The following is a 25,931-nucleotide window of genomic DNA, read 5'->3' on the forward strand; positions in this document are numbered from 1 at the left end:
CTCTGATCTAATGAAGGATCAAATCCATTATGTTACTTTTCACAACTTGGATCTAAGAGGGGCTATCCGTGGCACATACAACTCCAAGCAAGGAATATCTACACTGCACAACCCTTACTTGAGGTCACTGGACTCCTGACCTCCAAGAGATGTTCCCTCAACGTGGGTCAGGAAGCAGAAATCGACCAATGGAGAATAAACAAAGGCAACAGGTTTCTGAAAGAAAATGGTCCGTATAAATAAACCCAGTACTAGTACAAAACACTCCCTAAAGGATAGTATATGGAGTACACACACATGGAACTGCAAAGGCAAGCATGATTTACAACCCCAGTAGAGGCAGCCCTACCCCGTATTGCAGAAATGAAATCCTAGATCGCCAAGGCGGGTACTCCAGGGATCTTTATTTCTATGTGACTTCTAATAGTCTACAATAAGACCAAGGCTTAAGCTTTTCTAAAGTCAGTGTTGGTTTCATATTTGAGTACCACAACAATAATGTGTAGAATGTCATATATTGCAAAAGTAGTAATAGCAGTTTCTAAGTTTATTGCTCTAGCGCTTAAAATAAATTAATTTGTCTGTAAAGGTGTTATCGCTTGTAATGTATCTTGGGTTAATTTTTTGATGAAGACATGTCTTTGATAAGAGGTTGAGACCCATTTGAAGGGCTGACCACTGGAGAAAGTCAGATGTACAGACATACGCACCATGCTGGAAGTAATATATTGTGATTACATGTTTAATTTGTAATCATGGATAGTCAGTGCAGAATGTAGCTAGGTATTGTCATTTTTTATATGATTGTGCATTATTGTGAATGTGTTAATTCAAAAGCACATACATGATAAACATTATAGTGTGCCAAGTATAGTGAATATGTATCTTTATATGGTCTTATTATTGAAGAAGGAGGAGATCAGGCATAGTGCATATTAAACACCAGCAGCGACAAGCGTAGGTTAAGAGCGGAGGGCAGTGGGGCGGGGTTGGGGCGTTTCAACCGACGAAGACGAGAAAAAAAGTAATTATTTATTTAATTTTCCCTCATCGTCGTCTGTCGAATCCCCCCCACACCCCGTCCGACGCACTTACCTGCAAGGACCGCACGTGTTAAACACAGTAAATACTCTAATGGTTAGGATGTTCAAGTATAGTGGACATTATGCATACACTATTTAGATAGAGTTTTCAGATGTACATTTGTACAGCTAGGAAGAATTGTTTAGCAATCAGGGAGTGAACAACAATCCTCAATCAGTGACTGCTCCACAAAGTGAGTAAAATGTTGGGTCAGCTTACATTGTGTATCAGATTTGTCCAAGAATGAGTATAGCAGAGTCGACTGAGCTGTCGTGGCTGTAGGTATTATTATAAACCCCTTTCTCTCACCTTCACCTAAATGGAAAGTATACAGTTCCTGATGGATTGTGTCAGGTTTGTGATTCCATCAATGCGGTCCAATTATTTGGATACTAATATGGGGACTCAGAAACCCACAAAGACAACTTATGGTTAGCAAAATTATGAAGTTTGCTTAAAAGGAGTTGATAGATTTAACATTCCAGCGAACTATGTCTTCTGTATACAGAATAACACAGTCTAACACGCCTGCAGGTAGGAGGAACTAGTCATTTTTGGCTTATATCAAAAGCATTTCTGGTTTTCTTCATCAACAATAGAATATGATCTATCAAAGCCACATTGCATACCCATATATTAAGCTATGTTTTGGTGTGCGGTCTATTATTACACTCATGAGCATTACACAAACATGAATAGAAGAGTTCTGGTCATTAGAAGAGTTTCATCATCAGCAATGAAGAATACAGTCTTAGAAAAAAAGATCTCTCTTTTCTACAGTGGGAGTGTCCACATAATACTGTTAATGAATTCAGTAGGCCATTCACATCAATAATGAATGTACTATTCCTCTTTACACTAAAGTAAATCGTAATATAGTGGCAAATAACAGATATTATTCTTCTAAAGTGATCAATAATTGTCCTTGATTTGGAGTGAGTACCAGGTGCATGAGTTACAGACACAATACAGTTATTTGCAATTAGGTTAATTAGCAACATTTAATTTTGTCACTGGTATGTCGGTATATGATGGTTGTACCTGGCACATAAGGGCAGCTCGTTCCATGGCACGTTTGATATATTTAAGCATCTGAGGGGCGCACCTGGATCTATGGTTGCTTATCCTCGGCATATATCATAGTTATACACAGCTACAAAAAGGCCAGATGAAGGCTTCGAAGTGTTGGGTTTGCCATTTGATGAATGTCTCTGGGTGTATCTGGTCAGTGCCTTGGTACACTACCTATTACTAATCATTTTACTGCTGTCCCTTCATAACATGTTTGTATCCAGGCTGTAGCAATTAAAGTTCTTGAATCCAGTAAGTATAATTAGATATGATTTATTGTAGGTTAATCCAAGTTAAGTTGACAATAAATTGATCCATAGATGTAATAATAAAAACTCCACCAGGAGCAGATCTTCTCTCGCTCAGCCTGCCATCAACTGCCTCTACTCAGAGCAGTCAGGTACCAAACATTCCAAGGTATCATCATACATTCTACCAGATGCAGTGGCTAAACAAGGGGAAAATCTATGCAAGTGAAATGCAAGAAATAAGCAAGATGTAACACGGGCATTAGCCTAACTATGGCTCATGGGCTTATCACATCTCAATCATTCAGAAAATCTTGCATTACACGTTTGGTGAGGTGTGTGAGCATAGAAAGAGCGAATTTGTACTGATAAGGCTCACACATTTAACCGATGTGCACTCATGAGACTGCTGTCTAGATGATAGCAACCATTAGACTCCATCTTGAAAGTGAGTAACCTCTTATTTTAATACACGGTTTCGTTTAAGCATGCTTCAACCACTGGGGGTTTATACTTTAAAATGAAAGAGTCCTAATAGGCTTGTGGCCTCTGTGAACCATGGGATTTCAGGCTTTTGGTGTTCTAAGGGATACTTGCACATCAGCTCTGTTGAATAGTGGCATGTAATGTGGACACCTATCACTATTCATTTATCATCCATATTTTTGAGACTGTGGCGAGTGCATGAAGTTGCCCGACGGTGAGGTAGGAAGATATTGATAGTTATAGAAGCTTACATTTTTTCTAGATTTCCCTGAAGAAGGGACCATTGCGTCCCAAAATGCATAGGGCAACATATGGATGAAGATGGAGTGACGTCAAAGCAGCATTGATTTCCAATAATATTTTGCTTCATGGTTGTTTTGTTGTACACATTGAATAAGTGCTTAAATTGAAGAATTACATGAGATATGGTATACAAAAATACATGTGTAATACAATAGGAATGAAAACAAATAAGTCGGTGAATATTTGTTTGTGATTTGTTTTGACAAAATGTAAAATGTCATCTTGAAATTGTTGATGTACATATAGCTGTGCTCACAGTTACTCAGGTACACGGATACCAGTTGGATATAATGACTATGTCTGGCATTATATGTACGGGTGTGTAATGTTATGTAAAGTCACTACCTGAGCCCATGATAGCTACACTTCAGTGGTGTAAGAAACTTGAGCGCCCCCCAGCTAAGTATACAGAGGCCCCTCCCCCCCCAGACCCATTCAGGAGTTGCCCCCTGTAGCTGAGGGTCCCCCCCGCATTGCAGGGGCTGCGGGGGCTAATGTTATGACACTGCTACACTCCATCTATATGATTGCAGGTTAATGTGTTAATAAACAATGATTCACACTTTTAATTTCAAGTTGCATAATTTCTTCTCTTCATCAACATATGCAAGGGGCACTAACCAGCAGTTGCATTTTGTTTTAGTCGCAATGCAGACGATGTACCTTCATTTAACAATAAAATGGACCTTGTGATCACAGTTACTAACGAAAGCAAGGGACCACATGCCACAGAATCCAAGAGACCGCATGACACAAACAGATCTCTCAAGTAAGTGACTTTCCAGTAGGTGTGTCGCTCTGTCATGTTTCAGTAGTCTGACACCATGTCATGGAATGATATGGGACATTATCTTTTAAAGTTCGGCTTCAAATGATCAAATATAATATGAAGCAATATTTTTAAAAACAAGAATCGACAAGTTGTTTTAATAATTAGTTTATTATTTTTAATGGCCAAGCAAGTTCTTAGGGCCCAGCTGCTACATACATCAACCAATAAGACATATATATCGACTAAGACAATACATCTGTCTGAGATGTTTCAATAATACACAAAACATTAATGTAGGAAGAATGATGTTCAAGTTAAAATGATAGCAAACAAGAAAGGTAATTGTTCCAGAGTGTCACCCCTTCTTCTTTTAATGATCTATCTGCTGATTTGAGCAGGCACATTTATGGATGAATAATTTTCCGACAGAGCGGGAGTTTGGGCGTTTGGTGGAAATGAAAGAGGTCTGAGAAGTATATTGGGGATTTCCCAATAATCATTTTCCAAAACAAGCTGGTGGACCTGTTCATCGATGGTCAGCCAGTTCAGTTCAGATCTCATGACAGATAGATCTCATATTACAGCCTCCCAAATAGTATGTGTGGGACTCTCTCTTTAGTCAATTGGAAGTTCTGAATCTTGTTTTAAAATATTGTGGTATTAAGATCAGTACAACCTGTATCAATAATTTGTGGTGCTTGATTGTTACCAGGAGGCAGATTTTTGATAAAGCATAGGAATGGCAATTGACAGATATCAAATTGAACTGCACCAGTGTGCCTGATAAAAGCTGAGACTCTAATAGAGTGCCTGGACCAATTACACTGTCCCATTCCGACAGCAGTTCCGACTCAGTCTGTCTGACACAAAAAGGCTGTCGAAAACCAACTTTGGGGGCCCATAGCAGGCCCCCCTTCACCCGGAGGTCTCTGGTTGCGGCCTGTGGGGGTCCCCATGGGACCACTCTTTCAAACCATACACAGTGTGGCAGGAACCTTGGGTTGTCCGCCACATGGTGCAGGGTTTTACGCAACAACCCCTTTTTGCAATGGGAGCCTGTGTTGTCGGTCGGAACACAGGCTCCCATTGAAGTCAATGGGAGACCGATCGAAAAGTGTTTGGAACCATCATAATCGGTCGCTCAGACTCCCCGAAACTGATGCGGTCGAAAAGCATTCCAAAAAGGTGTCAGTCGGAATGCTTCCTGACCGACATCGTAATGAGTCCCTATATATGGCTCTCTACTTGGTTTATCTGGGTTCTACTGAAGAAAATCACATGGCAGATCCATAAACAACCTCTACCTTACTCTACCCTCAGTTAAGAACTTTTCCAAAAGTACTCCCACCCAAAAAGGCATGAAACTTTTAACATAGTTTGCTGTCATTTAGAAGGTGTAGTATACTCTAGCCCACAATAAACTATCTTTGGGTATATTTGAGGAGAAGTTGAGACAAACCTTTATCAAATGCTAACATACCGGGTAAAGACCAGCATGATCTGAAGAACGTGCATGTAATGAGATGTCAACCGAAGGGATTCTAGGCTTCTCTTTCCTGTTGTGTGCCAATAATGAAGTGAGGTTTGACAATATAACTTGGACAACGGTCACGTTATGTTCTTTGGTTATCCGTTACTTGGATTGTTACGTGCATCCAGTGACACTATGACACAGCCATTCCAACCCTGCCTCCAGGAGAAGCTGTGCAGGCATATAAAGAAGGATGGGAATACTTTGTATTTACTCCTCTTGTGACAGTGAATACCTTTAGAGGCTTTGCAGTGACTGTGGGTAAGCTCGGCCAATCCTGGTTATGCTTGAGCGGACAAGGACTCACAGTGTGAGATATGACAGATACCACAATTATGTCCTTTGCCTCCAATGCTACTATGCAATATGTAAACCCCCTGACTCAAGTTTGGATTGGAAAATAAGACAGCTATACCTTTAATGTTTCAATTTAATGCTATGAGATTGATTAAACAAATGATAGAACTTAGATTAGAACCAAGCTTAGCAAGGCGAAGGTTGACCACCTCAAATTAACAATGGCTTTGCCAGGCCAAATGTGAGTAGGTTCGGTTTTGGAATTGGCAGTTATGAAGAGACCTGAAGAATTTCATTTTTGAAACATGTCTTCAGCAGTTGAGTATTGAACTCAATCGCCTACTCATTGACACCGAAACTAAATGCTCAGCGTGTTTATGGCGAGGGGTATCTCCTTTGCATGGAGAGGCAGAATGGGATGGAGTGCAATGGTCTATGAGAGAGCTAGCTACCATTTTTCTTATATAGAAGAATCAAAGTGTAGGAGATTAATCACTCACATTTCTAAAAACCCAGCCATCAACTTTGTGTTGCTTTGCATAAGGGAATGTCTAAAAAGTGACCCTGCTATGTGCAACAAGCATGTCAACAGACTGGTTTGGGTGAGGGCCCACAAAATACATCCTCTTCTCTGGTTTTGTCATTGAGGAGGAAAAGCTGCGGGTTGCACACACTACACCCTATCGCCAGGCTAGCTATGACTAGAATTTATAAAACCCAGCTCCTCAAAATAAACACTTACCTCAGACATATACAGGCACTGGAAAGAAGGACGCAGGGGGTGCAGCATCCCCAAAATAAGGATGCCGCCACAGTTTAGAAGGTGAATGAGCAATAAAGAAGCTTGTAAATTGTATGTTTATCTTGTCACATCATCTATGCTTCAAACACATGTCAAATGTCAGGCTATGCCTTTTGACAAAGAGCTGCTTATTCTTTGAACATGGAGATTGGTTTCTCTCTCTGACTGCAGATTTAAAGAAGTTTGCCAAGTGAACTAACTGACATTCTTGCTGGCATATAGATAGTATAAAAGGAAAGGCTGTATGTAGGATGTCGGTTTTTGTCTGCCACACAAGATTTAAAGACGTGTAAATAAACTGTGCAGATATTTCAAAGTATATCAGAAGTTAGGAAAGCACACACAAAGCTCAATATTTTTTTTCATAATTCTGAAATGTGATGGAAATAAAGATTTTAATAGTATTGTAACAAATCAAAACATTTTAGTTGGTGATGTGCAAATGATAAATATTGGCTTAAACCCAATTTCCACACATTATCGCTTTTGTACTACATAGTCTTATCAGTAAAACTGCAAGTAAGTGCAGATTTTGTGGCCATTTTAATTGAATATGTGCCGTCTATAAATGGCAGTGTGCTTCTACGCCTTGCTTTAGTAATATATTTGTGACTGTGTGTTACAAAATGTACCACCAGCTACATACTACAGCCATAACACTCCCGGCTGAATGGGATTCTCTCATTTGCTATAACTACTCTTTGTGTGACACTTGGATTTCTCACAATCCTGGTGACTTCAGTGATGCAACATTGAAGGCAGCACCGCCACTCTGAAAACCATTCCAGCTCTACTGACATCAGAAATTCGAAAACACCAGTCACTATGTGTCCTTGGGAATTAAACATTTTTAATAGAGAGGAATAATATTTACCCTAATCAGTTTCAATCAACAATACTATTGTCCATACAAATTCCAGCACAGAAAGTAAAGGAATACAAGTGTTGTGTTATGTGAAAGGTGCTGCAGACTAACTTGGAAGATGCACAAATATAAATAATAACTGCGAACATGCTCTTGCAATGCTAGTAACTAACCAGTGTTTGTTTTTACTTTTAGGAATGGGTATCCACCGGCTGTCTTCTCTCCAATGCATGTTGTCAACTGTTTTGTGTGGGCTGCTTGTGTGTCTATCATATATATGTTTCCTATTGGCACTTGACAGTTAAGGAAACAAAATGCCCACGGTTGCATTACATTTACCCCTCTGTTGATGATCCTTTTCTTATCTGTCCAATCAGGAAGCAGCTAACACGAAGGTGCGAAAATATGTCACTATAGATTGTTGTAGCCCTTGCTTACTTGGGCACAGAAGTTTTCTTACAATCCATAGAGTAGCATGAATGTGCTCCTAATGTGAGATCAATATGACAACAATTTAAATAGGAGATATCTGCTTCCTTGCAGGTCGGAAAAATACAATAGATAAACTGTGAATATGTAAAGTATAATTAATTTTATGTTAATTTATGTAGCACAGTTATCAGCTACTATTTAAGGTATTTGAAGGAAGAAAGTGAGTCACAGGTAATATATGTTCTTGAACTGCAAAGCACAGACGAGAAGTAAAAAACACAGTACTGTAAAACAAAATGAACAAAAAAACTACATGTGAAGAAGGAAACAAGTGTTAACAACTCTGCTAAAGTCCAAGAGGCATGCACAAGACATGAGATCCACACCAGGTGAGGGGGAAATATTGCCTCAAAAAAGCCGTAGAAGGAAAATGTCTGTGTTCTCTTCTGGAGAGCTGTCAGCACAAATGCATAGCTGCCCAGCCGATACATTTGGAGGCTGTTTGCCCTATCAACTAGTAGAGGAGAAACCAGAGATGAGTTTTCAGCCAGCCTCTACTGGTCACCCACACATCACCAAGTTAAACTCAGTGGATGCTGGGCGGGTGGTGAATGGTGGGGGTGTGTGTGAAGTAGGCCTGGGCGTGGTACTATGCTACGCACATGGAGCGTGCATAGTATGCGCTACTATGCACTACGCAAATTGCCCGTCGTAGAGTGCAAAAACCTGTAGCGGGCATTTTTTGCTTGCTCACGGTCCTCAACGTCAAGTTGGCGACCGTGACCGAGCAAAATCAACATCCCTGCAAGACTTTTTCCTCATTCACAATCAGCAACATCAAGTTGCCGATCACAAGCGTGGAAAATAATCCTCCTGGCGAGATTCTCAATGCGGGGAGGTCAGGTTTCTCATTGCGAATGGTCGCGTATGCTCGTGACCACTCACGAGAAGCTACCAGTCCGCTTTGAGAAAGCTGCTGCTCGAGTACAAATCTACTTGAGCAGCAGAAAACGACCGCTTGCACTGTGCAAGATATCATTTGCAATGAATGCACAGTGCGGACAAGCATCTGGCACTGTGCAATCAGTGCGAACAGCATTTTCCCTACTGCACTACACAGTTCGCGTAGCTACATGTAGCGTGCATAGTGTGAAGTGCACTTCGCATAGCTACACGTAGCGCTACTACGCAAACTACTCCCAGGGTTAGTGTGAAGCCAGTGTTCAGACGGGTGGTCTTAGCAGCTGCAATGTATCTGCCTTCAAGGGACAGAACCAGGGCCATCATCCTCCTGTCTGTCTTTTGACAAAACGTTAAATAAATACATTTCATGGACTCTAAGCTAAACTTGGATGAGCATGTATTTTGCAGTAGGCTGTAATAACTGCATCAATCTATTAAATATTTACGATTCCTGTCAATATAGAAAAATATTATAGTGTTTTCAACTAAAAGATTTGTTAAAAGCACTCAATGATGAACCTTTATTCTCCAGGGCATCCTGAGAGCAGGCTATGTGGCTAAGGACTTTAAGCTAAGGGCTTCCATTCATGAATTCTAAGAGCTTACTTCAGCACAAGCCTACTACCTTCATCTCCCGAACTGCACATCAATAACACTATAGGGCCTCTATGATAGATATTTGCGGGCCAATTCATAAAGGCAATAATGAACACTCGAAGTAATACTCCTGTAGTAATACATCACATACCCATAAATGCCTTTATGAACTGGCCCCATTATGGACTCATGAAAGGAGAATATTAGGGGAGAAATTATTTTAATTTCGAGTGCACTGTGTGGGACACATTTAGGGCAACATTCTGCTTAATTGCCCTGATGGCGAGGACTTCCTGGATGCCAATCTTGCGTCATATGAATGCAAAATGGGCAAATGAGTCTAGTCGGGTACATGGACGCTCATTCAACTTTCAGTTAAGTGTTGTGAAAAGGTGAAAGAACGCTAGAACCCTAGAACCCCGACACCAAGTTACTCAAATTTTTGCACACGCTTTCTAAAGGAGAAGCAATTCCCTGGACGCATACATAAATGGTCCGGATCTATATGCCTCAAAGTAGGCTGAAACCTACACCGCTGGTATTGGTGTTTTTTTGTAAAGCCCTATACAAGGTGAGAAGATCTGTTTCTTGTTTATGATTGCTATCTTTTCAACAACGTTTTATCAGAAAGGTTCTTCAACACAGCCCAGTAATATTAGTGGGCAGAAGACCTGGAGAAGCTAGCTGGGCAATCACTACGTTTGAAAAGCACTACCAGAGTCATAATCCTACCAGAAGATATGCCATTCACCAGAAGGAAGCTCTCTTGACATTGGAGCAAGTCAAGAGTATCAACTAGCAAATCTGAGCCTTTTTTGTTTCTGTGATTATATCACTCTTTCTGTTGAAGCGGCTCCACTTTGACATTCTGTTGGTATTAACCACGTTTTGCATAATTGTTTACGCCTGGCACTTTTATTTGGTGTAAGGAGCTGGAAATGGAGGGTAGTACGTAACTTGGGAGATAAGCTATTGAAAACCTTTCACTTACGAAAAGACATGTTCACTTCACACCAGTGCATGGATACATTTGTCCACAACCAGTGCTTAATTTGTAAAAGACTAAAACACCAGGGCCCAAATTGTGCTCAGGAACCTTGGCTGGTCCTGTCGAATGTCGGTGGTGCCTAATAACAAGGCTGGCTAGGCTTAATTCCACTTCCTTTTTTTAATCCACCGTCAGACACCCCCTAAACCTTTATCTCAGTCTTGCAGGTTCTTTTTAGTCCCTGTTATCATACTTTGTCTCTGTTTTTCCATTTGTCTCTTCTTCTATCTGTCCCACTTTTGTGTTATTCTCTTATGCTCTCGGTCAAATTCTGATCTGGAAAAATAAGTGCCAGTGGGCCCCACATGCAGCCGCCTGCTCATATTAAGCCTTGTATGACGATATCACATTTTAGCGGGTTTTAATCCTGTATTTAGTGGTATTTTGTAGTCTTTTTAGATTGGTTACAAAAAATAGTATTCTGGCATTGTTGAATGTCAGAGCACTCTTTATTCATGTCTTAGTGTACTTGTTTACCCTGATCCTCTTTTAGAGACGTTCTCCCCTTTCCCTTAGAATTAAATTCAACTTCAAATCAATTCTGCAGAAAAGCGTGTGGGGATTTTAGAAACAATCGCGTTTTAGAACTATTTGAAAGCTTTTGAAGGAGTTAGAGGTCTATCTCCCAGGAAACCATATTTCATTCACTTGAGGCAAAGTGATAAATTTAATATTAGTTAAAATTTCTGTTTGGATAAGTCAAAAAGGTGCATTACCAGGGTGACTACTCCATGGGGCATATTCACAAGCCCCTAACGCCACGGAGCATCACTTTTTCTGAAGGTCTGGTGGGGTTGCGCCATTCCTCATATGAACAAGGTGGTGCTAAGCCGCTTAATGTGGCTTTACACCACCTTGTAAATATGCCCCATTTGGCAGCAGTCTGCTGAGGAAAAGGGGCAGGAAATGGATGTTGCTGTTGGCGTACCAACGCAACAGGAAAACAGAGGGTGGGGGAGGGTCCTAGGGGAAAGTGTATTTATAGACCTACTTGTATCTTGTCCCCCAACTAAACAATAAACCACACGAGAGATACCAAGGGTCTTTTCTGATTGTGTTAGTGATTGGAACCTATTAGTGTCCCAGACCACATATACCAAGAGGTTTATTAAGAAATTTACACAGGAGAAGGGAGGGAAAGAAAGTGCAGTTTAGAAAAGGAAAAATGTACCCATCAGCCCACACAATAGTGGAACTTCGTCATCTGGGTTTTTTGTTAACAGCTGGTGTCCAATGAGCTCTTCCACAGGAGAAATCCTGAGGCTAGCTGAACTTAGACCCACCGGTTGTACCATCAACCGAAACCGATGAGAGTTTGAAGGCTGAAAGGGCAAGTTGCAGTGCTCAAAATAGTGAAGAATGAAAGAAAAGAGAAATCTTAGTGATTAAAAATACCTGTCTTCATGTCTTAAGAAACTTTATTGGGTGCGCCCATCAAGACGGTATGATTAAAAGCAGAGTAAAGTTACTATTCTATTACTATTCACCATGAATGATAATTGGTCAACATGTTTCAGCCCTTCAGGGCTTTCGACAGGACCTATGATGTACACTACTGCGACACTTACCACGTGCTGTGATAGATAATTTTCATAGTGTAGACATATCCACTATTGAAGTTGTATGTCTATGTTTATCAACCTTCTCCTGTGAACATAGTAAATTGAGAGACACACGGAAAAAACACAATACATAAATCTAGTCAAAATTAAACATATTAAATGTATTGATATTATGTGTGTCCGTTTTGTTTTCACCTTCCAACTCACCCAATTTTGTAGGGAGGAATTGCCTCACCTCACCTGGCGCTCGCTCAGGACAAAGGAGGCCACGCGCTGAAATTTTCAAAATGATATCAGATTGTTTATCTTGTTATTTGGACTTATATGCCAAATCCTTATTATGTGACAGACACATGTTGACCAATTATCATTCATGGTGAATAGTAATTCCTTCCATACTATTTTCACTCTGCTTTTAATCATACCGTCTTGATGGGCGCACACAATAAAGTTTCTTAAGACATGAAGACAGGTATTTTTAATCACTAAGATTTCTCTTTTCTTTCATTCTTCACTATTTTGAGCACTGCAACTTGCCCTTTCAGCCTTCAAACTCTCATCGGTTTCGGTTGATGGTACAACCGGTGGGTCTAAGTTCAGCTAGCCTCAGGATTTCTCCTGTGGAAGAGCTCACTGGACACCAGCTGTTAACAAAAAACCCAGATGACGAAGTTCCACTGTTGTGTGGGCTGATGGGTACATTTTTCCTTTTCTAAACTGCACTTTATTTCCCTCCCTTCTCCTGTGTAAATTTCTTAATAAACCTCTTGGTATATGTGGTCTGGGACACTAATAGGTTCCAATCACTAACACAATCAGAAAAGACCCTTGGTATGTACCAACGCAACACCCAATGCTTTTTAACATTGCCCCAGATTTACAAGGGTGGGGCAGCACTAACGATTAAGACCAGGTAACGCCTTGTCTTAGGATGGCGATACAAAGCAAAATTATTAATTTCTCCTTGTTTTTTGCTCTTTCTATGTGTATTGCATTCTGCAGCACACATAGAAAGAGCAAATCCCCATTATTGATTGTTTATGTGCAGGAAGGTGTCCGCCCCTGCATGCAGGAACCCTTGTAACATGGCGGCTGGGTGCCTGCGCTGGCGCTAGGCAGTTTTTTGCACCAGCAGTAGGGGAAATGCAGGGCTGCACTGTATTTTTGAAAATACAGTGCATCCCTGCGTTTTGAAAATGTCGGAGCACGACGTTGTCAAAATGGTGATCATCTGCCTGTTTACAATCGCTTTAAATGATGGCTATTGACTGCAACCATTATACCTGTCTTTAATTGAAAAAAACTATTCTCTCTTGCTGTGCAGTGAGCAAACACCTCATTAACAGAGCTGGTTTTATTAAAATGCAAACAAATGAACACATATATGTGCTGCTTCTGATGACTGAATATTGCCTAGAATGCACTTTAAATTAAACTATACCTCAGTAACTCAAAAAATTATTTATGGAATCACGTTGAAGTGTCAGGAGCATATTACATTTCTCAGTACATGGCTTAAGTTCTCTAGTATATCTTTAGGACTTGAGAGGAATGCATGTGTTTCTGTTTTAGTATTTTTATTGGCTTTGTACAGCATCATTTTAGCTTCGGAGCTCCTTGGCTCTAATAATAACAATCCTCAGTCCCGGAGAGTTAAGAATTAATAAGTCATTTGAACAGTTTTCCTGGATTTCAATATGTCTGATTGCCTACATATAAGTTTCAGCGCCAGGCAGCTTCAATGGGGAAGCTCTGCCACCCACCCACAATCTCTTTACTCAGGTTGTGCGCATTGAGAGACCAAGGATTGTAGGGGCGGGTGGTAAAGCTTAAATGGGGAAACCAAAAACGAACATGCGCCTTACGTAAGATATGTAGGGGCAGATTTACAAGCCCCTTGCGTCACTTTTGTGATGCAGCAGTGGCGTAAAAGTTGCGTCCCATTTAAAATGTGAAGCATCTAGGGAGATGCGTCACGTTGTAAAGCCCTGCGTGACATTAAACCTGCGGCAGGTATAATGTATGCAACGTGGGCATTTGCACGCAGGAAAGCCTTGTAAAAGTGACGCAGTGAAATCTACAAGATTTCACTGCGTGACTTTTAGGACGCCACTGTGACAAAACCTTACGCCTGCTTGAAGCAGGTGTAAGGAGTGACTCAGTGTATTGGAAATAGGCCGCTACACGCATTGCTGGATTTTTCGTCAACAGATGCGTCCGAATTTCTGATGCATCTGTCAATCCTTTCGCCATGGTGCACCGTATTGTAAATACGGTGCATCCATGGTGACGCAAGTGTTTTGCATTATGGCGCAGGGAAAGTGACGCATCTCTACAGATGCGTCACTTTCTTGTAAATCTGCCCCGTAGTGTTTGGAGAAAGTCCTACCAACATGAGAAAATCGGGGTAGGGTGATCAGGTTTTTCACTAAGTAAAATAAAAAACACTTTTTAAATTCATTTGCTGATGATTGTATGCAATTTGAAATGAATGCAAGATGCATTATGTTTTGCATATATAAATTCGTACTTCGTGGGCCTCTTGTACAATGTTTGAAAGATGAAGGATATAACTAAAAATCTGGCGTATGTTTCACTTTGCAATGCTGTATTCACCGAGTATTTCAATGTCCAATATCTTCACTTCAACCTTCCAATATTGGACGGTGCAACTCGTTATGCACTTTAAAAAGGTAGCTCTATATTGTATTTCTTTAAAAAATGTGTGTATTCATTGACTTAATTCCTTATGAAATTATAAAGATATATTTATGTTAAATGTAGATGAAATTATGTATTTATTGAAAAATAAAAATAAAAAAGTCTTCAAAATAAATCGACGCTTTATTTTCATATAAAAATGCACATAAAGAGTAAACACATGCATGAATCTATTAAGAGTAGAAAATTGGGGTTTATAAAAAAATATGTGTTGATATGATGCTCAGCAGTTACAAGCAACCAATGACTATAGACCAAAGGTGTGGGCTTGTGGGAAAGGCCATTAAGGCTGAGCTTGGTCTCTCTTAAGAGAGAGGGAGCAAGAAAAAACACAGACAACGGTTGGGGCAAGAAAATACACGTTCAGCAGTTGGGGGCAAACAACAACATGGATGGCTAGAGGGGCAAGCAACAATGCGTACTGCGTGTGGTGGCAAGCAACAACAGAGACAGCAGAAAGAGGGTTGGAGGAGCAAACACCAGGCGAGGAGTGGGAGGGAGCATGCAACAACACATCAGGAGGAAGGTGGGAGAGAGCAAGCTACACCACGGACAATGGCCAAGAGGGGGCAAGAAACAACACAGACAGCAGGAGGGGTGAGAGATACAGGAGGGAGCCAGATGAAAAAGTCACACTGGCGGATCGCTTACACCTAAAGAAAAGCAACAAATTGTGATAATGATCGGAAAATGCGTGAATCGTTGTTTTTCCTATTGTGGGCTATCGCTGGATTTCTTCACCGAGTTAGCGCAGTATTACCAACGCGTTTCCCAAAGTTGATAAAGAAATCCTGCGATAGCGGCGAAAAGCGCCAATATCTTGTGAAAAACAGCGATAACTTGTGAGCACTAATGATGAGCTTGTAAATATGGGAGTGTGGATTTAACCTGTCAATCCACCTCCCATACACTACATGCTTACGTCAGGTTTTGAGGAGACGTAAGGATCCGGCGATACCTGCGGTTAGCTGGAGTTTCAATATCGCCTCGCAAATCTTGTTAATACAGCGCTGTTGTATTAGCTTTCTCTTACATATTGTAACTTTGACGGCACGCCTACTCTGCATCTCATTAGCGATGTTCATCGTTAGAATGAGATGCATTACAAAAAAGGCTGCTAACATGCGTTAATGCATGTTAGCGCCGCATTGTAAATAGGGAGATTACATTATCGGCGTTTCTTTGGCTTTTAAAGCCAAAAAAGCGGCAAATTGACCCTTGATAATATGCCCCAAAATGAGCAGAAGAAGGACATAAGTAATTCATCAATACTCCAGGGGAGGGACAAACACACGAAGAGGTAGGAACCCTTTCGCAGCTGACCAATAAGATACAATGAAATTTAAGTGACAATGAAGTCAACACGGGTCTACAGCTAAAATTAAAGGAATGTCTATAAACTGTAGACACAGAATACAGTCTATGCTGAAAAAGAAAAAAAAACACTCTTTGTAATGTGTTTATACTTTCGATTTACAGTGCTCTGCTTAATAGATTCTAGTCTTATCTGAGCACAACAAATGCCACAACAGTATGGCCCAACCCACAATAAACTGCCTCCATAGGCAAATATGGTCCATTCTGCTGTTTTTTAAGTAAAGAGAGCCTGTTACCCCTGATCTGTGTTGTTCTTTTTATTGCTGGTTCCAGTGCCTTTGTTGGATTTCAGAGGCCTTTTGATCTTCAGATGTCTGAAAAAATCATCTCTCCTGCTGATCAGCAGAAGGACCCTTTGTAATGCATGCTCTGTAGACTCCCTTTGGCAGCAATAAATGACAAGGTGTGTGCCTGCCCTGGCAAGCACTCTGGAGGGAACAGTGATTACAATACATACTGTGGTGGCACGTCTAATGTTATTATATAGCCATTTGTTTTTATATAGCCATTTGTTAAGTGCTCGGTTAACCCACAGGGGTTTCCTCACGATGCATCAACTAGGTGGGTGTCTTCCAGTTCTGCTCTATTAGAGCAGTGATCCACCAACCTGGTGGGAGTCTTCCAGTTCAGCTACATTTAGAACAACCATGTTTTAAGCTGTTTGCGAAATGTCATTAGTGATGGGCAGTTTCTGTGAAATTCTGGGCATCCATTGAACAGTTCTGCTCCTTGAAATGCAAAGGATTGTCCTCCCATGCATGTATGGTTAATCAAGGGGACCGCACATAGAGAGAGATCACTGGGACCTAAAGTACGAGATGGTTGGTAAATTTTAACCAATCCTCGTATATTCCTTAGCACTTCCCTTAGCATGAGTTGTTAGCTGCCAGATGATTTTTCAGAGCCATTTTTGAGAGGCAAAGCACATAGCAGCTAGTTTTGTTACCTGTGGTTTCATGGACCACTTATCGTCCTCCATAATCACCAGAAATATTTGCTTTTGAAACCGGCATCAGGAGAGGTCTCAGACTTTCTGGCCAATGTTGGGGACTCCACAAAAATGGGTTCTTGCCTAATACAAGAACCTCTGTCTTTTCTCCAATGAGTTTGAAGGAATTGATTGTCCACCCATTCCGCGACCAACCTCAGTCTGGAGTTCAAGGTCTCCGAGTTGTGTCTCTGTGCAGATGACAATGAGAAGATGACGTGGGTATCATCTGAATATGAGAATAAATGCAGACCCCAATGTTCCACTAGGTCCACTAGTGGGTGCAGATATATATTGAACAGTACCGGACTCAGTGATGACCTTTGAGAAACTCCTAAGACCAAGGAGTGTCACTCAGAGGAGGCCATTACTGAGAACACCTTAAATAACCAGTTTTGCAGAAAAAAGTAATTCAGACGAGGGCCATATCCTCTAATCCTAGTTCTGGAAGTCTTTTAAGGAGAAAAATATGTGACTCATTGTTGACAGCAGAGCTGAGATCAAGTAATAGCGCAACAGTCTCGTCTCTATCTAGGAGCCCGCTCAGAAAGTCAGTAATTTCTAGACGGGCTGACTCCATAGTGTGTTCTCTCCTGAGTCCTGACTAGGATGGATGAATGCCCTCTTGTGTCTCCAAGAAGCTCCATAGTTGCCCATTGACAGAAATACTGGTTTATAATTTGCCCAGTTTTCGGTGTTCCCTTATGAGGGGTCAGACCATAACACTTTCGATGCTTTTGGAATTGTTCCGTGTTTTAGTGAAGAGTTGATGAGTTCTACTAATGGTTGTAAGTATCCACATCTTAGATCTTCATCTTTGGGAGATCAAGTCAAGTCAAGTTAAGATTTGTATAGCGCACTACTCACCCAGAGGGTCTCAAGGCGCTTGAGGGAGGGGGGGTACGTTACTTATCGAAAATCCAAGTTTTTAGTTGTTTTCTGAAGGAGAGGTGGTTCTGTGTAAGGTGGAGGTGGGTGGGGAGAGAATTCCAGGTCTTGGCCGCTAAGTAGTAGAAGGATCTTCCCCCCATGGTGGATCTTTGGATGCGTGGAATCGCGGCGAGGGCTTGATTGGACGATCGTAGTTGGCGGGTGGGGGTGTAAAAGGTCAGGCGCATGTTGAGGTATTCGGGTCCTAGGTCGTAAAGGGCTTTGTGTGCGTGGGTGAGGAGACGGAACGTTATTGTCTTGTTGACGGGGAGCCAGTGGCGGTCTTTCAGGTGACCGGAAATGTGAGCTTGGCGGGGGATGTCTAGGATGAGTCTGGCTGAGGCGTTCTGGATGTGTTGGAGTTTTTTCTGTAGTTTGGCTGTGGTTCCGGCATAAAGGGTGTTTCCGTAGTCCAGTCGGCTTGTGACCAGTGCATGGGTGTTTGCGTTTCTTGTTTCGGTGGGGATCCAGCTGAAGATTTTTTTGAGCATACGTAAGATGTTGAAGCATGATGATGAGACGGCGTTGACTTGTCTGGTCATCGAGAGGGAGGAGTCCAGGATGAAGCCCAGGTTACGTGCGTGGTCCGTTGGATTGGGTGCGTTTCCCAGGGCCGGTGTCCACCATGAGTCGTCCCAAGCGGAGGGGGATGATCCTAAGATGAGGACTTCCGTTTTGTCCGAGTTCAGTTTTAAATGGCTGTTCTTCATCCACTCGGCCACTTCTTTCATCCCATCGTGTAGGTTGGTTTTGGTGGTGTTTGGGTCTTTGGTGAGGGATAGGATCAGCTGGGTGTCGTCTGCGTAGGAGATGATGTTGAGGTTGTGTTGGCGCGCGATGGATGCAAGGGGGCTCATGTATACGTTGAAGAGGGTGGGACTGAGTGATGATCCTTGTGGAATGCCGCAGATGACTTCAGTGGCTTCCAATTTGAAAGGGGGGAGGCGGACTCTCTGGGTTCTTCCGGCGAGGAATGAGATGATCCAGTTCAATGCTTTTCTTTGTATTCCGACGTTGCTGAGACGTTGTATAAGGGTGCTATGACAGACTGTGTCGAAGGCTGCGGAGAGGTCTAGTAGGATGAGGGCTGCTGTTTCTCCGTTGTCCAGGAGAGTTCGAATGTCGTCTGTTGCTGCGATGAGGGCGGTCTCGGTGCTGTGTTTGGCTCGGAAGCCGGACTGTGATGGGTCGAGGGAGCCGTTGGATTCGAGGAAGGCGGCGAGCTGACTGTTGACGGTTTTCTCAGTGACTTTGGCAGGGAATGGGAGGAGAGAAATGGGGCGGTAGTTCTTAAGTTCAGTGGGGTCTGCTGTGGGTTTCTTCAGGAGGGCGCTGAGTTCGGCATGTTTCCAGCTTTCCGGGAAGGTAGCGGAGTTGAGGGAGCAGTTGATGACATCTCGGAGAAGGGGTGCGATAATGGAGTCTGCTTTGTTGAAAATGTGGTGGGGACATGGGTCGGTTGGCGATCCTGAGTGAATGGAGTTCATCAAGCGGATGGTGTCTTCAGTGGTGATTGGGTTCCAGGCGCAAAAGTTGTTGGAGGGGGGTTTTGGTTCGGAGGTGGGTGGGGTGGGCTGGTCGCCAAAGCTGTTATGTATGTCAGTGATTTTGTTGTGGATGAACGAGGCTAGAGAGTTGATGGCTGCTTGGTTTGGGTCCAATGATTTGGCAGGAGGGTTTTGGTGAAGGGATGAGAAGAGCTGGTCGGTGGTAATTTTGTTCCAGTTTCTGCGGGGAATTGGTTGTGGGTGGTTGTGGGTCGTGGTCTTTTTGTAGTTGAAGTGAACGCAGCTGTGGTCCGTCCAATGGAGTCCTGTGGCGTGATTGAAGGAGATGTGCTTGCTGGAGGAGAATATTGGGTCGAGCGTGTGTCCGGCATAGTGGGTGGGGGTGTCTACAAGTTGTTTGAGTCCGAGATTGGCGAGGTTGTCCAGAAGGGTGGTGGTGTTGCTGTTGTTGTTCTTTTCCAGGTGGAAGTTGAGGTCTCCCAGTAGAATGTAGTCCTCGGAGGGGAGGGCGTGTGGGCTGATGAAGTCAGTTATGTCTTCGCTGAATTGAGTGCGGGGTCCTGGTGGCCTGTAGATGAGGGTGCCTCTGCGTGTGGTCTTGGGGTCGGTGTGGATCTGGAAGTGAAGGTGTTTGGCGGCTGCGAGGTTATCGTCGGAACTGGTCGTGATGCGGATGGTGTTCTTATGGACGATGGCGATGCCTCCTCCTGTTTGGTTGATGCAGTCCTTTCGGATGATCTTGTAGCCGTCCGGGATGGCTATGGCGATGTCGGGCGCAGATGAGGTGTTCATCCAGGTTTCCGTAAGAAAGGCGACATCCGGCGATGTGGTGTCTAGTAGGTTCCATAGTTCAGTTGCGTGTTTGTGAACCGAGCGGGTATTGAGCAGGATGCACTTCAGGTGGTTAGTTACGGAGCTCTGTTTGGCGTTTGTGGATTTGGTGTGGGTTCTGATGAAGTCGAACTTGCAGGAGTGGCAGGTGAAGGGTCCATGGGTGTGTCCTGGGGCAGCTTGGTAGCATTCTGGGAGACAGCCGGAGTTGAGTGCTGAGAGGGTTGCGGCGTCGTACGTTATGCGGGTGGAGTGGATTTTGCGGGGGCCAGGGGGTTTGGTGCTGGGCGCGGTCCAGGCGCGGACGGGCGTAGACGGGCTTACCTTTGGCGCACCTTCGGCACGCATGGGGCGCGTCCGCTGCGCGTGAAAGCTGCGCGCAAGTGCATCTGACATAAGTGGATAGTGGGGGGGCGGAGAGAGGGAGGGTCAGCTGGGAGGTGGGAGCGGGGTGGAGAGTTGGGCTGGGAGGCACAACAACAAAATGGCAGCAAAACAAAAGCGAAACAGGACGAGATTGGGGCACAAGCAGCAATGTCGCTATGATGTGGGCAGAGGCACCGGCACAATCAGGCAAAAATTCAATTAACTGGCAATGCGAACTTTGCACTAAAGCGCTACGAGTTCAAGCAGGCACAAATGGAAATACACGCTATGTGGGCTATGCAAATATAGCGCAACGCTATTAATCGGCACTATTATAATTATAAGCAGTGAGAGCAGAGCAAATCAGGTATTGCCAGCAATGAGCAGCAAAGCGCTACGATACCAGGACAGCAGGGAGCGTGGGGAGCGACCGCTTCTGCACGAGTCAGGACGGTCACAGCGCTGGGACATACGGGTCAGTCCTAATCTTTCAGTGGAAGGGAGGGGCAGCTGGGAGGCGGGAGCGGGGTGGAGAGACGGGCTGGGAGGCAAAACGACAAAATGGCAGAAAAACAAAAGCGAAACAGGACGAGATTGGGGCACAAGCAGCAATGTCGCTATGATGTGGGCAGAGGCACCGGCCCAATCAAGCACAAATTCAATTAACAGGCAATGCGAACTTTGCACTAAAGCGCTACGAGTTCAAGCAGGCACAAATGGAAATACACGCTATGTGGGCTATGCAAATATAGCGCTACGCTATTAATCGGCACTATTATAATTATAAGCAGTCAGAGTGGAGTAAATCAGGTATTGCCAGCAATGAGCAGCAAAGCGTTACGATACCAGGACAGCAGGGAGCGTGGGGAGCGACCGCTTCTGCACAATTTCTGTCAGGTCCAATGTATTCCATGACCTCAGTTTGCCTCCTTTTCTTATTAGAACTTGGGTCCTCTGATCTTTACTCACAAGCTTCTACGGTTTTGATTCTTTGGTGAAGAAAAATCTTTCTTTCCTTAACTTAGTGTTCGCTAGATGTCTGCGACCTTTTTTTACAAAGAAGCAAGCTGGGTTTTTCTGGTATCACCCTGTTTAATGCATCCTGTGTCAATTTTAATAATTATCTTCAGTTCAGTTGTTGTAAATATCCACTCACTGTAGTTATATTATGTGATATGTATTTTTAAAAAACGCCATTACCCATGAGGGTATCTTGGTGAAAGAAGGGTCTGACAAAGCCAAGCTGTAAGCAGTCTAAATTTCTTAGCATGGTATTACTGGGCAGGCAACAGACCATTAAAGTTAGCAAATCATCAATGGCGAGAGAGCATAAAATCAATCAAACTTGGAGGATGTTGTGAATACATTGTGGTGAAAATACTAACAGGTTTGATGACCACACCCACAGGCACTGTATCAAACCATTATCAAACAATTAGTGGTAACCTTAGGGGTTGGTGCACTGGTAAAATTGGTCAAGCATTTTATTACTTCCACTCACTCCTTCTTATGTCCATGCATAAGGTGCATGATATTGGCAAACATTACATTAAAAAAAAAAAAAGAAGAAGGGCTGTCCATTAGCCTGGATGTTATGGATTTAATTTAAAGCCAAAAAGAAGCCATTCGTCATTTTGCCTGAGTGGTACCTAGTACCACAGATTTATACCTTGTGCTGCCAACAGCCAATGATAGGGGGGAGGGCTTCTCCTTTGATATAACTTGGAGGTGAGATCAATAGATGTTTCTTTATCTTCACGATCCATCAAAGGAGGCTCCCCAAGGAGCTTCAATCTGCAGTTTTAGGGGTCCCTAGGGTTTAGAATGCCTACTAACAAGTGCCTAAAATGCAAAGGGAGCTGCAGGCTGAGGGATGGTACAGTTGCACTGTATGCTGAGAATTTCTGTCCTTACAATAAATAAACACAGGCCAATTATCCAGTGTGCAGCATCTTACAAAGGTACTTACAATATCTTCTAACTTCATGGGTGTCAACATTTGATTATAAGTAAAAGAAAAAAATGAAAAAACCATTTGTCAATGAGATACAGTTGTGTGGTTCTTCTCAGAATTACCATCAGTACCACCAAAAAAAGAGATTTGTTTAAAAATGGTGTGTTTTCATACCATTTGTAAGCAAGGACAGGTGCTGCTAAAGCCTAATAGACCACAAGGTTAAATACGGGGTACCCATTCCCAAAATACCTGTTGGGGAATGCCCACTGCAAATAAATTGCATTAATAATTGGGATGGGTGATCACTCACCTAAAGAAAAATAACAACCTTAGTCAGGGTAAACACTATGGGGCCTATTACGATGTCGGGTGGATGTCTCGGAACCGGGACCGTCTGACCTTCGATCATAGCCCGACCTCCTCATTAAGATACTCTCATTCCTCAATGGAAGCTTGTGTTAAAACAATCTGCCATAGAGGAATGGGAGTCTGTGTTCATCTCTGCACTCCAGGGTGCCTGCCACACGGTACAGGGATAAACAGGGGGGCACCGTAGGTGCCCTCTAGGCTCCCAACCAGAGCCCACAGAAGCAAGGGGGCCCTGCTAGTGGCTCCCATACTTGCTCTCTGACAGGCTTTCCATGTCGGATAGCCCGACATGGAAAGCCTGCCACAGACCGAGTATCGTAATCTCAAGGGCATAAGGGCCACCCTTTGGGATTATGGGCCTGGCCTGAAGGACGGGGCCCTTTAGGGCCCGCAGGTTATTTCCACAACCACCTGCTATGCCTTCCCAAATGAAGAGTCGTCAGACAGTAGAGAATGCAAACTAACTCAAACTAACTTTATTCAATATATGCTCAGCAGAGGAGCCCAGTCAGGCCTTCACTCTAAAATGGTGGCAGAGCGGGACTGATTCACCAAGGCATGCTAATACCTGATAAACCTTCTGGAGACTTCAGCCACGCTTCTTGTGGAAAAGTACCGGCTTGAGCCAGGCATGAACAAAGGAGGTACAGAGAGATGAGCTAACACCTGCCAGATGGGTGCATTATCAGTACTCCAAGGCCAATGTGCCGAGTCATTAGCAAGTCAGGCTTTAACCTTGAACATGAGAGAGAAAATAATAATGGTGTACAGTTTTACAATTCTGTTGAAACAAGCGGAAACCAAAATGAGGCCTAGTGTAGATGCGGCCCAAACAGTCTTCTAATAGTCATGAAATACAAAATGAAGGCGCACAGGCTAATGAAACGTATACATTGCAAGGGTAACTCAGTGGGTTGCATAATATAAATACAAATGGCATCTATTTAGCCACATAATGCTAACCTAACATAGTATGTATAAATGCACAGCAAGAAAGGGAATTTCAAAGCTAACAGACCCTCCTTTTAGCATACGTGGCTAAAAGCTTTAGTGCTATCCAGCAGGGTTTTTACAATTCTAAAGGGGGGGGGCTATTGCATAATTGTCCATATGGCAAAACGCATTCAAGGCATACAAAAGAAACGTATAAGAATTGTTGGTTTTCAGTAATCAAATATTCCCTCATCTATTAACATAATTGACTGAATTTCTTGCACCATCATAGGGGAATATTTATTTTCCTGTGTGGACAGTACAATGCTGGGGGTGAGTTTGTTTGCACAATACGTGCAACAGGCCTGGAGGCAATTTATGCATAAGCAGCAGGTGAAGATAACCCCTGCAATGACTATCAGAACCAGAAATGTCTTCAAACCCTATGAAGTCAACAGGCCCCAGAGCTACCCTGTGAGAGACCATGAACCATTGTCCTGGTGGATCTCTGCGGCCAATCTGTGTAACTTTTGTATGCAGAATATACAGTCGGAGCACTGTCAGGTATGTACACAAGAGCAGCTACTGCCGATGACCCAACATCCTCTACCCCTATTGACTAGTATGACATCTAAAACCATCCGATTTTGAAGTGAAATGAGTCTCGTAACTCGGAGCTCGACTGTGATATTAGTGAGTATACCAGCAATTCAATTCAGGGACATTTGTATTGCGCACAAATCAAATCCGAAGAGTCTCATGGCGCTAGCAGTTGGCTCTGACATGGAAGATAGAAAAAGGTAGGCATCTTAGTTAGCAAAAAGCCAGGTCTTTAACCTTTTTCAAAAGAGGCTGTGTTAAAAAATGACGCAAAGATGGAGGGGCATTTTATTCCAGGAGGCGGGTGCAAGAAAGGAAAAAGCACGACCGCCATTTCTGAGGTTTGTATTCTCAGAGGTGTCAGCCGGAACTCATTGCAGGATCTAAGTTCTCTTTGGGGCTTATAACATCTCAGTTTCTTGGACCAATACCTGGGGCCACTTTTATGCATATGTTTGTGCACCAAGCATAACATTTAAAAGAGAATTTGCTTCTTTACCGGGAGCCAATGAAGGATTTTCAGACAGACGGTAGCTGAGGATCGTCGCGGGAGGCCTAATACCAACCGCACCGCTGTATTCTGAAGAACCTGAAGTCTGTTCAGGTAATGCTCGTTTATAGAAATAAGAAGTGCATTCCTGTAGTCCATTCTATTAATAATTAGACCCTGTACTAGGGGTTTCCTAGCCTTAGCGGGAATCCACTTAAAAATCTCCTCAAACTGCGCATTAACCCAAAACAGGTGCCCAGGATCCGGTTGACTTGGCTTTCCATGGATAGTTTATTATCCATGTGAAAGCCCAAGTTTTGGACAGACTCCTTCAGCGTTGGACAGCTGCCTAATTTGATTGGCCACCAATCATGAGTCCAATATTCAGCTAACTTGCCAAAAAGTAGAACTTCTGATTTACCACCATTTAACTGTAAATAATTGACATTCATCCATGACACAACATGGTTCAGACAGTTTTTAAATCGTTGTTTTGTTTCATTTACATCCGGGCCCAGTGTGATTAAGACCTGGGTATCATCGGCATAAGACTGCACGTCAAATCCGTAGGCCCTAATCACTCTAGCCAAAGGTGTCATATAGACGTTAAAAAGTGTAGGGCTCAAGATTGAGCCCTGTGGCAGGCAAATTCTAATAGGTCTTTTCCTGCCACGTTTTTATCAATCTGAACGGCAGTTGACCTATCAGACAAATAGCTGGAAAACCATTTTAGCGCATTTCCTGTGACACAAATCTCCCGCAGCCGTTGTATTAGAATGCGATGGGAGATGGTGTCAAAGG

The 25,931-nt window shown here is 43.0% G+C and overlaps 1 protein-coding gene across 2 annotated transcripts in view; it reads left to right on the top strand.

Annotated features, from left to right (window-relative positions):
• Positions 1-10,775, top strand: part of LOC147727453 (growth-regulated alpha protein-like) — a 68,041-nt gene extending 57,266 nt beyond the window's left edge. For both annotated transcript variants that reach the window (XM_086961527.1, XM_086961526.1), the window contains exons 4-5: positions 3,835-3,960; positions 7,654-10,775. In XM_086961527.1, coding sequence (XP_086817653.1) covers positions 3,835-3,960; positions 7,654-7,756 — 229 coding nt within the window. In that variant the 3' untranslated portion in view covers positions 7,757-10,775. The remainder of the gene's footprint in view (positions 1-3,834; positions 3,961-7,653) is intronic.
• Positions 10,776-25,931: the final 15,156 nt, after the last annotated feature.

This window comes from Lissotriton vulgaris, chromosome 3_1 (genome assembly GCF_964263255.1).
Source record: "Lissotriton vulgaris chromosome 3_1, aLisVul1.2, whole genome shotgun sequence".
Lineage (NCBI taxonomy): Eukaryota > Metazoa > Chordata > Amphibia > Caudata > Salamandridae > Lissotriton > Lissotriton vulgaris.